The sequence below is a fragment of the Miscanthus floridulus genome, chromosome 6 (assembly GCF_019320115.1).
Source record: "Miscanthus floridulus cultivar M001 chromosome 6, ASM1932011v1, whole genome shotgun sequence".
NCBI lineage: Eukaryota > Viridiplantae > Streptophyta > Magnoliopsida > Poales > Poaceae > Miscanthus > Miscanthus floridulus.
The window spans coordinates 66,626,941-66,637,436 of record NC_089585.1 but is presented as its reverse complement, the minus strand read 5'-3'; the positions used below and the strand labels follow the sequence as shown (position 1 = coordinate 66,637,436).

General features: G+C 48.0%; 1 protein-coding gene across 1 annotated transcript; it reads left to right on the top strand.

Moving 5' to 3' along the window:
• Positions 1-8,271: 8,271 nt before the first annotated feature.
• Positions 8,272-10,218, top strand: LOC136456078 (3-ketoacyl-CoA synthase 5-like). The gene has a single exon (XM_066455840.1). The coding sequence runs from the start codon at positions 8,371-8,373 to the stop codon at positions 9,838-9,840; it is 1,470 nt and encodes a 489-aa protein (XP_066311937.1). The 5' UTR covers positions 8,272-8,370; the 3' UTR covers positions 9,841-10,218.
• The last annotated feature ends 278 nt before the right edge of the window (positions 10,219-10,496 follow it).

Here is a 10,496-nt window from a genome sequence, read left to right as displayed (position 1 = left end):
TTAGGGCCTGTTTAGATTCCAAAAAATTTTACGCAGTACCCGTCACATCGAATCTTGCGGCACATGCATGGAGTACTAAATGTAGAAAAAAAAACTAATTACACAGTTGGATGAGAAATCGCGAGACGAAACTTTTAAACCTAATTAGTCCATAATTAAACACTAATTATCAAATACAAACGAAAGTACTACGATAACCAAAATCCAAAAATTTTTGGTTCTAAACGGGGCCTTACCCCAAAGTCAATATACTTCGCTGTACCTTCGTCGATTTGGTCTGGATGGTTTAATACAAGGTCCCATCTAGTTTGACCTCATCGCCTCAACCACTAGTAGCACTTCCCTTGCGTAGATCTATAGGCATTTATTTCTCTTTAACTGCCATGTCTCATTTGCCGTGAACGGTCTATCCCATCATCACCTCCTCTCTGCATCTATCCCATCCCACAAAAAGAAATGAAAAAAAAAACAAATGGTGTCGATATACCATTCCGGTGCTAAAAAGGCTTGATTTCAGCCGACAAATTTTTACACCCTACGCGTTGGCAACGGTGCCAGCTATGTAGTTAGCTTACGTAGAGACGAGACACAAAATTAAATATTCTTTTATATTTTTTTATTTTTATGTACTATTAGACTTATATGTTTTTATCTTAGATTCTTGGACTATGTGAAATAGATCAATTATTTATTCGTCGCTAGTGGCTACTCTCTTCTACTTTTTTCTTCTCTACGTCAGAATAGCTAGTGAAATAGCTAGCTGTTGGAGACACACTTATATCGTGACCCGACAACGCTGGCACTTCTCCAGCTCCACCGTTCTAGCAACCTGCCAAAGCCACATTTTGATGATCGTAAACAAAACCCCAACGGACGCCCACGTCCAGCAACCAAAACAAGTTCATTGATCCCCTCACAAAATAAAAGTTCATCGATGGTGTTCAACATACATTTCTTATCTGAAATTTTATTTCCAATGTTTCACGGAAATAAACTCTAAATCTTCCTTAGCTAGTATGCGCAAGCACAGGGTATCTGCACTGAAACAAGGTCGACATAATCACTCCTAGGCCCCCGTGTCGCCTCTACGGGGCGGCTCAGGCGACGTCGTCTCCACCCAGCGCCAACCCCTCCCGTGCGCTACCTTTGCCCGGCTACCACCAGAGCCGGATGCCGGCAAACCGGCCAAAGGCAAGGACGGCAATGGCTAGGCCATCTCCTTTTCTTCCCACACCCTCTCTCTTTCTTTCTTTATCTCTCTCCTGGAGGTCGAGGTGCTCTGATTGGGATGATGGCTGTCGGCGGCTTCTCGGCCCGGGGTGCGCGGATAGGCAAGGACGGCAATGGCTAGGCCATCTCCTTTTCTTCCCACACCCTCTCTCTTTCTTTCTTTATCTCTCTCCTGGAGGTCGAGGTGCTCTAATTGGGACGATGGCTGTCGGTGGCTTCTCGGCCTGGGGTGCACGGATCTGGCGTCCTCTCGGCCGGATCTGCCGCCCCTCACCTGGAGCATCCCGTCCGGTCGGGCAAGCGCCCGGCGGCAGCGGCGGTGGCCCCTTCCTCGACGGTGGTGTTGGCGCAGGCCTGGGCTGCCTGGGTTGCTGGATCCGGTGCCTACGCAGCTGGAGCCGACTTGTCCTGGCTGGGAGGCATGGTGGTTGGCGGTGGCTATGGTGAGGCGGCCAGAGCTCGTGCAGGTATGGAGGACGGCGGGCAGGGCTCTCTTCTTCTCCTCCTCTGCCCGTCCCCTTCCCTCACAGCGACGGTGGCCGGCAGCGGCCAGGACGGGCTGCCCGTGGCATGCAGCCTGGGTACGGCCTGGGTGGAGGCCAGCCTACCCGTGGCGGTCGACGACAAAGGTGGGCAGGGAGGCGACGCCCATAATTGTGGGGGCATGCGCCTTGTGGCTACTGGTAGCGTAGGTCAGCAGCAACGGTAGTGGGTGTGTGCTAGCGCCGATGGTGGCGATCAGCGATAATCTCAATGTGCAGCGGTGTTACGCGAGCGATGGTGGAGTTAGGTCCGGCTCTTCGAGTTGCCCAAACGAAGGGGGTGGCGGCCGACGTAGCTGTGCGGCTGCTGTGAGCAGTTGGCGCGTCGATGCTCATGAAGGGGCTTCTGTGGGCGTCGGGACAATGGCGAGGGCGACATTAGCGGGCATGGGGTTCAGCTTCTTTGCTCGAGGTTCGTGCTTAGAGGGTTCCTTGGGTGAAAGCCTTGGTGACGGTGACAATGGTGGGCGCCGCTTTCCCTTTTGGGGGCATTGTGTCTTCCCCTCTACACTATCATCCATAGGAATGGCAACGGGGTGGATTCGGATCGGGTGGAGTCTCTACACCCGAACTTGAAACCTGAAATCGAACCTGAAACTACACCGAACACTGCTTCGGGTGATAATCCATCCCCAAAACCAAACCCAAATGGATACCTGAAACACGCTTTGTAGGGCAACATAGTAAGAGCAATAAGAACTTTCCATAAACATATGCATGATATATATATACACAGATTCACATGTATAAACAAGAGGCAACAAATAATAAATATTTTCATGAGTCAACTTAGAATAAATTTAATAATCTAAGTAAACAAGTTATTATTATCATATTATAAAACATGAGTTTTAATTCTAAATGGTTTATTTCGGATATCCACGGGTGGAAAACCAAAACCGAAACCGAACCCAAAAACCGTGGGTGAGAAATCATCCCCGAACCTGAACCCACGAGACCCAAAACTCGCAGATATCCGATCCAAAACCGCCCCATTGCCATCCTTAATCATCCAAGGGTGAAAACCCAGTCCTTTGTGGACGTGTGACAGTATCGCCATCGGCGTCGCTCCCTTCGTGAAGGTGTTGCATTTGGATCGTCATCGCGGCTTCGATGCCTCCTTCGGTGTTTGCACTTCTCGGCGCATGGTGGATGCGTGGATGCGGATTTTGCAATGTGAAGTCAGAGCTGCTGCGTCGGGGATGTGACTTGGCAACGATGACATGCAGCGAGCCCCCTTCATCGTAGCCTGGGGCTCAGCGGAGGGTCTGCATCCGTTGGGGGCGAGGTGTGGGTTCATGATTGAAAGTCAGAGCTACTCTTGTTTGAGCTTGGTAACTATGACTGTTTGCGGCCTCGTGCTTCAGACCCATCGGTAGGTGGCTTGTGGGTGGCCTGCCATCAGAAGTCGGAGCTGCTGATTGCTTTGCTTCCATGCTCGGTAATGATGACTCATATCAGTGTGTTGTGTTTGTGCTCAACGGCGTCGCGTGGGGTGGTTAGCCACTCGGGTGTTATGTGGACATCTAGTTTACTAACCTTCTTGTACACAAATTGTTTCGTCTTAATTGAGCGGCAGAGCTCCGGCCATTGTTTCAAAAAAATAGTATGTGTATAGCACACGTTTGGTTCTGAAGCAAATTTGCTATTTGCCTTGTACTCCCTCTGTACCAAAATAGAAGTCGTCATGGGATGCGTGTAAGTTAAACTTTCTAAACTTTGACTAAGTTTATAGAAAATACGGGCAATATTTATATCTTCAAATAAGTTTATTATAAAAATATATTTAACGATCTATTTAATGATACTACTTATGAATTATAAATATTAATATTATATATATATATATATATATATATTTGTTAAAGTTAAAAGTGTTTAACTTATCGAGAAGCGAAAATGACATATTTTAGGACCAAAGCAGTATTAGGGCCTGTTTGGTTCCTTTAGTCCGTGGACTAAAGTTTAGTCCCTAGACTAAAGTTTAGTCCGGACCCTGTTTGGTTTCAGGGACTAAAGTCTATTAATACAGTTGTATAAAGACAATATTACCCCTATTGAGATGAAGATATTACAGCTGCTGGCCACGGGTGGGATAGGGAGTAACCAGGGGCAGGATTGTCTTCAGAACACTTTAGTCCAGTTTAGTCACCCCCTCATGGACTAGAGGACTAAACCCTTTAGCTCAAAATTTAGTCCATGTGTTTGGCATTTTAGGGACTAAAAGTGAGTATTTTAGTCCCCATTTTAGTTAAGTCCATGGAACCAACCAGGCCCTTACTTATTTGCACAAGCCCCGAGAAGTGTGCTAGGCCCGGTGAGCTGGTAGCAAGGAAATCTACTAAGGCCGCGTTTAGTTCGCTGCCTGATTTGGCGCCGCCTGAAAATGACACTGTAGCTACACTGTAGCGTTTTGTTTTTATTTGGTAATAATTGTCCAATCGTTGATTAATTAGGCTCAAAACGTTCGTCTCGTAAAGTACAACCAAACTGTGTAATTAGTTTTTGATTTCGTCAACATTTAGTACTCCATGCATGTACCGCAAATTTGATATGACGGGGAATCTTCTTTTTGCATAGTGCCAAATTCTGGAATTTGGGGCAACTAAACATGGCCTAAATACTTGCGTGCACAAGCCCCAAGATACTACTACTAGCAAATCAACCAAACACACTGCTCAACTTCAAATAATCCTTGCTCAGCTAGGCGAGGGAAGTTTTGTAGGAAGAATCAAAAGTGCCCTATGTTTCAAATACAACATTTGAAATGCACTGGGCATTTAGAAAGTTTAGCTCAACACTCCGAATAGGATACCATGTGTGCCAATCTCTACAGCATCTAATAGCTAATGGTTGAGTTCTCAGGATACCATGCCTGCTTGGGAGGCCGTAAACGATCGTGGATTATTTACTGGTAGCTGGTTTGGTGTGAAAGAAAAATACTATTTCTGGCTAGAAATTTACGATCGTTTACGAGCAAGCGAATAGGCTCACGTGGCTGGTTATCCAGCGGTTGTTGGCTTCTCGGTGTTTTGCTCAGTTCCTCCAAACGTGTGCACATGAATGCAGGAATGCCCTGAGTGGACTTCATCAGGTACTTACTAAATCCGTTCTAAATTATAGTTCATTTGACTTTTTTTACCTTAAGTTTGATCACTCGTCTTATTCAAAAATTTGTGCTAAATATCATTTTTTTGTGGCTTGCTTTATTAACAAAAGTTCTTCAAAAATAACTTAAATTTGACTATATTTACATAATTTTTTTTGAATAAGATAAGCGGTCAAATTTAAGGTCAAAAAAGTCAAACGAATTATAATTTGTAACTGATGGAGTACATAAGCAAGCGGTATGTGAATTGTCAAGTATGTCTGACGCAGGATTGGTTGCCTGGCCCAAGGGAATGATGCTTTGCATGGGCTGCCTTTTTCCTTCGAATTAACAATATTGTGAAGATGATAATAATCTAATTTCAATATTTATTGCATGTCATATGACTTCACATATGTATTACCCATATACACCCTACATCCCAAATTACCCATATTCATAGCTAAAACATCAGCGCGTGTTTAGTTTCAGAAAGTTGGAATTTGGGGCTACTGTAGCACTTTCATTTTTATTTGGCAATTAGTGTTCAATCATGGACTAATTAGGCTCAAAACGTTCGTCTCGCAATTTTCCACCAAACTATGCAATTAGTTTTTTTTCGTCTACATTTAATGCTCCATGCACAGGCCGCAAACATTCGATGCGATAGGTCCTGTAGCACTTTTTGAGAATTTAAGGTGAAACTAAACAAGGACTCATTTTTCTTGTGGCAGAGGGGGTATGATTGTATGTTATGAATGTCCATAGCAATGCACAGCCAGTCAACTAGTACAGGCCGCGTTTAGTTGCTTGCAGATTCGGCGCCGGCTGAATTCGTCGGCACTGTAGCTAGCGTTTTGTTTTTATTCGATAATAATTATCCAATCGTTGACTAATTAGGCTCAAAACGTTCGTCTTGCAAAGTACAACCAAACTGTGCAATTAGTTTTTGATTTCATCAACATTTAGTACTCCATGCATATACCGTAAGTTTGATATGATGGGAAATCTTCTTTTTGTATAGTGCCAAATTCTAGAAAATGGGGGAACTAAACATGCCCACAGTTAAAAAAGTAAATTTCGTAAGACTCGCCGGATTGACTCGCATTTAAGTCAGTTCGGTGGCAGCACTACCTTGTCTCCGTTCCCATAATGCCCTCGACACAGCCTTTAAATCATATAAGCTCCCTCCACTCTCTTTTCAGCTACACACTCTCTCTATAAGAGCATCTCCAATGGTTTGCCAAATTGCACTTGCCAAATCTTGGGTTTTGGCAAGTGGCTAAAACAAATGGCAAGTGAAATAATCTTGTATCTCAATGGTTTGGCATTTGGGCTTGGTAAAATAGAAAAGGAGGCCCACATCCTTCAACCGTTCAACTGTCGCGACGCTCGGCCTGGACCGCGCCCGTGTCTCTTCATATGCTCGGTGCCGAGATCTCGTGGCCGTCGTGCGTCGCTGCTTCATCGCGGCGATCTCCATCTGCTGGCCGCCATCCTACGCCGGTCTCCATCTCCTGGACGTGGTGCTGCGCCGTGGTCTCCATCTCCTGGCCGCCGTGCTGTGCCGATCTTTGATTCCAGCCGTGTCTCCATCGTACGCAGGTCAGTATCTCGTTCCCAGAGTTCTCCAAGTTGGTTCGTAGCATCTCGTTCCCAGCATCTCGTTCAAGTTATTTGTTCCCAGCCTCCTCCGTATTTGTTCAGTATCATGAATATGCCTAGATGAATACATTGAGTTTGATTTTTTCAAAAATTACATTGAGTTTGTTCAGGCTGCTGTCTACATGTTCAGATTCCAATCAATATGTTCAGGTTACTGTTTTTGATTTTTTTCAGATGTTAGCGTATGAAAAAAAATGTAGCCAAAAAATAATATTGCATCAACGAATTATGGAGAGTTTTAGTTATGATTTGTTTATTGCAGCAACCTAGTTCTTATTTTCAGTTATTGTGAATTGGGGTTTTGATTTAGGATATATTTGTCGTTCAGGAATCATGTCTAGGAAGAGATCCCTTCTTCGAACGCAATTGGATGATTCATCATCCGATGATGAGGATTGTTTGATATTAGGGACTGCTGCAATTGTTGATACTTTAGCCAATGAAAAAAAAAACACGGTGGCTCTGTCCTAGGTCGTAGAATGATTTACCGTGACAGAAAAGGCGGCCATGAGAGGATGTTTCAAGATTATTTGGCAGTGAATCCAACATATGGCCCTGAATTATTCCGTCGAAGGTTGGTGTTCTTTCACTCCGGATTGACTTGTTATCTGTGTTTAAATATTACTGGAGTTTGTAAAATTTATTTTTTTCCAGGTACAGGATGTCTAGGGAGCTTTTCCTACGCATAATGAACGCCGTTGAAGCACACGATGGTTACTTTGTGCAGAAAAGGGACGCGGCAAATGTTGAACCTACTCATGGACGAGCTACTCGAACACTTGATGAATACATTGATGCGCACCGGAAGATCAGAAACAAGGAAACACATGATCAGCTAAAAGAAGACCTCATCGAGCACTTGTGGAACCATCATCCAGATTTATATTAGATATTATTTCGTTTTATTTTTGCTTCATATCAGCTTGTTTTAATTAAGTGGAATAATTGGAACTAAACAAGAACTTTAACTAAAATTGATATAACCCGAACTTGAACTAAACAACAGCTTGCATAGTACAACTCTCATGGCAATGAATGATTGGCTACAACTATTCATCGTTCTGAACAATAGAGATATCAGATGGACAAGTACATGCACAAAAGAACACTAGTCTTTGATTATGATAGCAGATGGACAGCAGAGATACATGCACAATATGACAAATAAAGGAGCGGATCCATCTAGCAGATACATGCACAAGACGATTAACATATACCTTCATCAATCCATCTGCAACTCTACAACTACCGGCCTTCATCAGTACTGCTACCCTACTGCTACTCAGTTGGCCAGTTCCAGGAACATACCTTCACGGACGGGAGGGACGGAGGCCGCGCGGACGACGACGGACGGAGGCCGCGCGGACGGAGGACGGCTGCGCGTACAACGACAGACGGACGCCGCGCGGACGACGACGGAGGCAAGAGGACGGGGCGGCGATGACCACCGCGGCACGAGGGACTGACTCGATCTCATCGGCGAGGAGACCGAACGGCGCGGCGATTTATATGACGAGCGACGATAATTGAGACGCGCGGGAAGGAGTTCGGAATTTTCCGAGGCTGCGCGGGAGAAGGGGCAGCGCGGGCTTCCTCGCGCGATGGCAAGTCGAGGACTGCGCGCAAATTTGCGCGTGTCTCACCCCTGGATAGCAACTCCTCATAATTTGGCAAGTGTTTTAGCAAACCACTGGAGAAACAAATTTGTAGTTTTTGCCAAATAACCAAGGATAGCAAGTGCAAATGGCAAACCATTGGAGATGCTCTAACACGCCCGCGTGCAGTGGCAAAAAAACATACAGGCTAAGGCTATACGCACGCATACTACACAGTGGCACTGGCACGATGAACAGGCCACTGCATGTCAAGTTCCTAAAGACCATGTACGGGCTCGTCGTCAACAACTTCCTCGCCGTCGTCGCCTTGGCTGCCGCCGCCGCCGTGGCCCCGAGGACGAGCCCTGAGGAGGTGCTCGCGCTGGCGCGGGAGATCCGGCCTGTCCACTGCCTGCTGGCCCTGCTCCTGGCCGCCGCCGTCGCCAAGCTGCGGCGCATGGGCCGGCCCAAGCACGTGTACCTCGTGGAGTACGGCTGCTTCCGGCCCAAGCCCTGGTTCCGGGCGCCCTTCGCGACGTGCCTGGAGCACGCGCACCTGATGCCGTACCTGGTGCACGAGGAGAGCGTCAGCTTCGCCCTCCGCCTGCTGGAACGCTCCGGGCTCGGCGAGGAGACGTGCGTCCCGGAGGCGTACCACTACATGCCGCCAGACCGCAGCCTCGAGGCCTCCCGCGACGAGACGGAGCTGGTCATCTTCTCCGCCGTGGACGAGGTGTTCGCCAGGACGAGCGTCAAGCCCGAGGAGATCGACGTGCTCATCGTTAACTGCAGCATCTTCACGCCCACGCCGGTGTTCGCCGACATGGTCGTCAACAGGTACAAGCTGCGTGCCGACGTGCAGAACGTCAACCTGTCCGGGATGGGGTGCAGCGCGGGGCTGGTCTCCGTCGGCCTCGCCAAGAACCTCCTGCAGACGGCACGGCCGGGCACGCACGTCCTCATCGTCTCCACGGAGATCCTCTCGTCGCAGTACTACGTGGGCAAGGAACGCGCGATGCTGCTCCCCAACTGCCTCTTCCGCATGGGCGCCGCGGCCATGATCCTGTCCAACTCCTCGGAGCGCGCGCGGTACAGGCTCACCCGCCTGGTGCGCACCGTGACGGCGGCCCGGGACGCCGACTACCGGTGCGTGTTCCAGGAGGAGGACGACAAGGGCAACACCGGGATCCGTCTCTCCAAGGACCTCGCCACCACCGCCGGCTACGCGCTCAAGAGCAACATCGCCTCCTTCGGACCCCTCGTCCTGCCGGCCTCGGAGCAGCTCCTCGTCGCGCTGTCCTTGCTCAAGCGGAAGCTCCTCAGCGGGCGCGCCAAGGTGAGGCTCTACCGACCCGACTTCCGCACGGCGTTCGAGCATATCTGCATCCATGCAGGCGGCCGCGGGGTGATCGACGAGGTTCAGCATGGCCTCGGCCTCTCCGACCAGGACGTGGAGGCGTCGCGGATGACGCTGCACCGGTTCGGGAACACATCCAGCAGCTCCGTGCTGTACGAACTGGCGTACATCGAGGCCAAGGGGATGATGAAAAAGGGCGACCGGATTTGGATGATCTCCTTCGGCGCCGGCTTCGACTGCAACAGTGTTGCGTGGGAGTGCGTCAAGCCGCCGGCCGACGCCGACGGGCCGTGGGTCGACTCCATCCACCGCTACCCGGTGCAGCTCCCAGAAATCGTCAAGGACACATCTGATGACTCCTAGAGCATGCACGCAACTGGCGTTTTCAGGCGTATATTTGTACGTACCTAGTATACGTATACATATCGATTGAGTTCACTGGTGAAATAGTATGCGTATGTTCCTCGCAAAAAAAGGAAAAGTATGCGTATATATATGGTATATACGTATGGGCGGATATGATATGTCGACGTCTCAGATAGAGCCTTCTAGAATAGCTGTCATTGATTGTATGTAGCCCAAAGCTAAGGGACTGTTTGGTGTCAAACCTTCGTACAAGAACCCAACCATATGTGCTGTTAGGATGGGAACAGACAATATTATAGCTGAACATACTATGTATCTCTTCCATATAATTGCAAAACATGCTACTTATACTATATGTAAACAAATATTTTCCTATTTTAGTAATCTACGGTACCTAAATAGGAGAACCCCACTAGAGGATTTTCCTATGATTTTGTGAAGCCATGTCACCATGGTTCACTTACCCGTCTTAAGACTATCTCCACACTACGGGAAACACGTGATTTGCCGAGTGCAAAAATCTTTGCCGAGTACCAAATTTCGGGCACTCGACAAATACCTGCTTTGCCGAGCACCGCACTCGGCAAAATATGGCACTCGGCAAAGACCTGCACTCGGCAAAGGTTGTCTTTGCCGAGTGCCTGACACTCGGC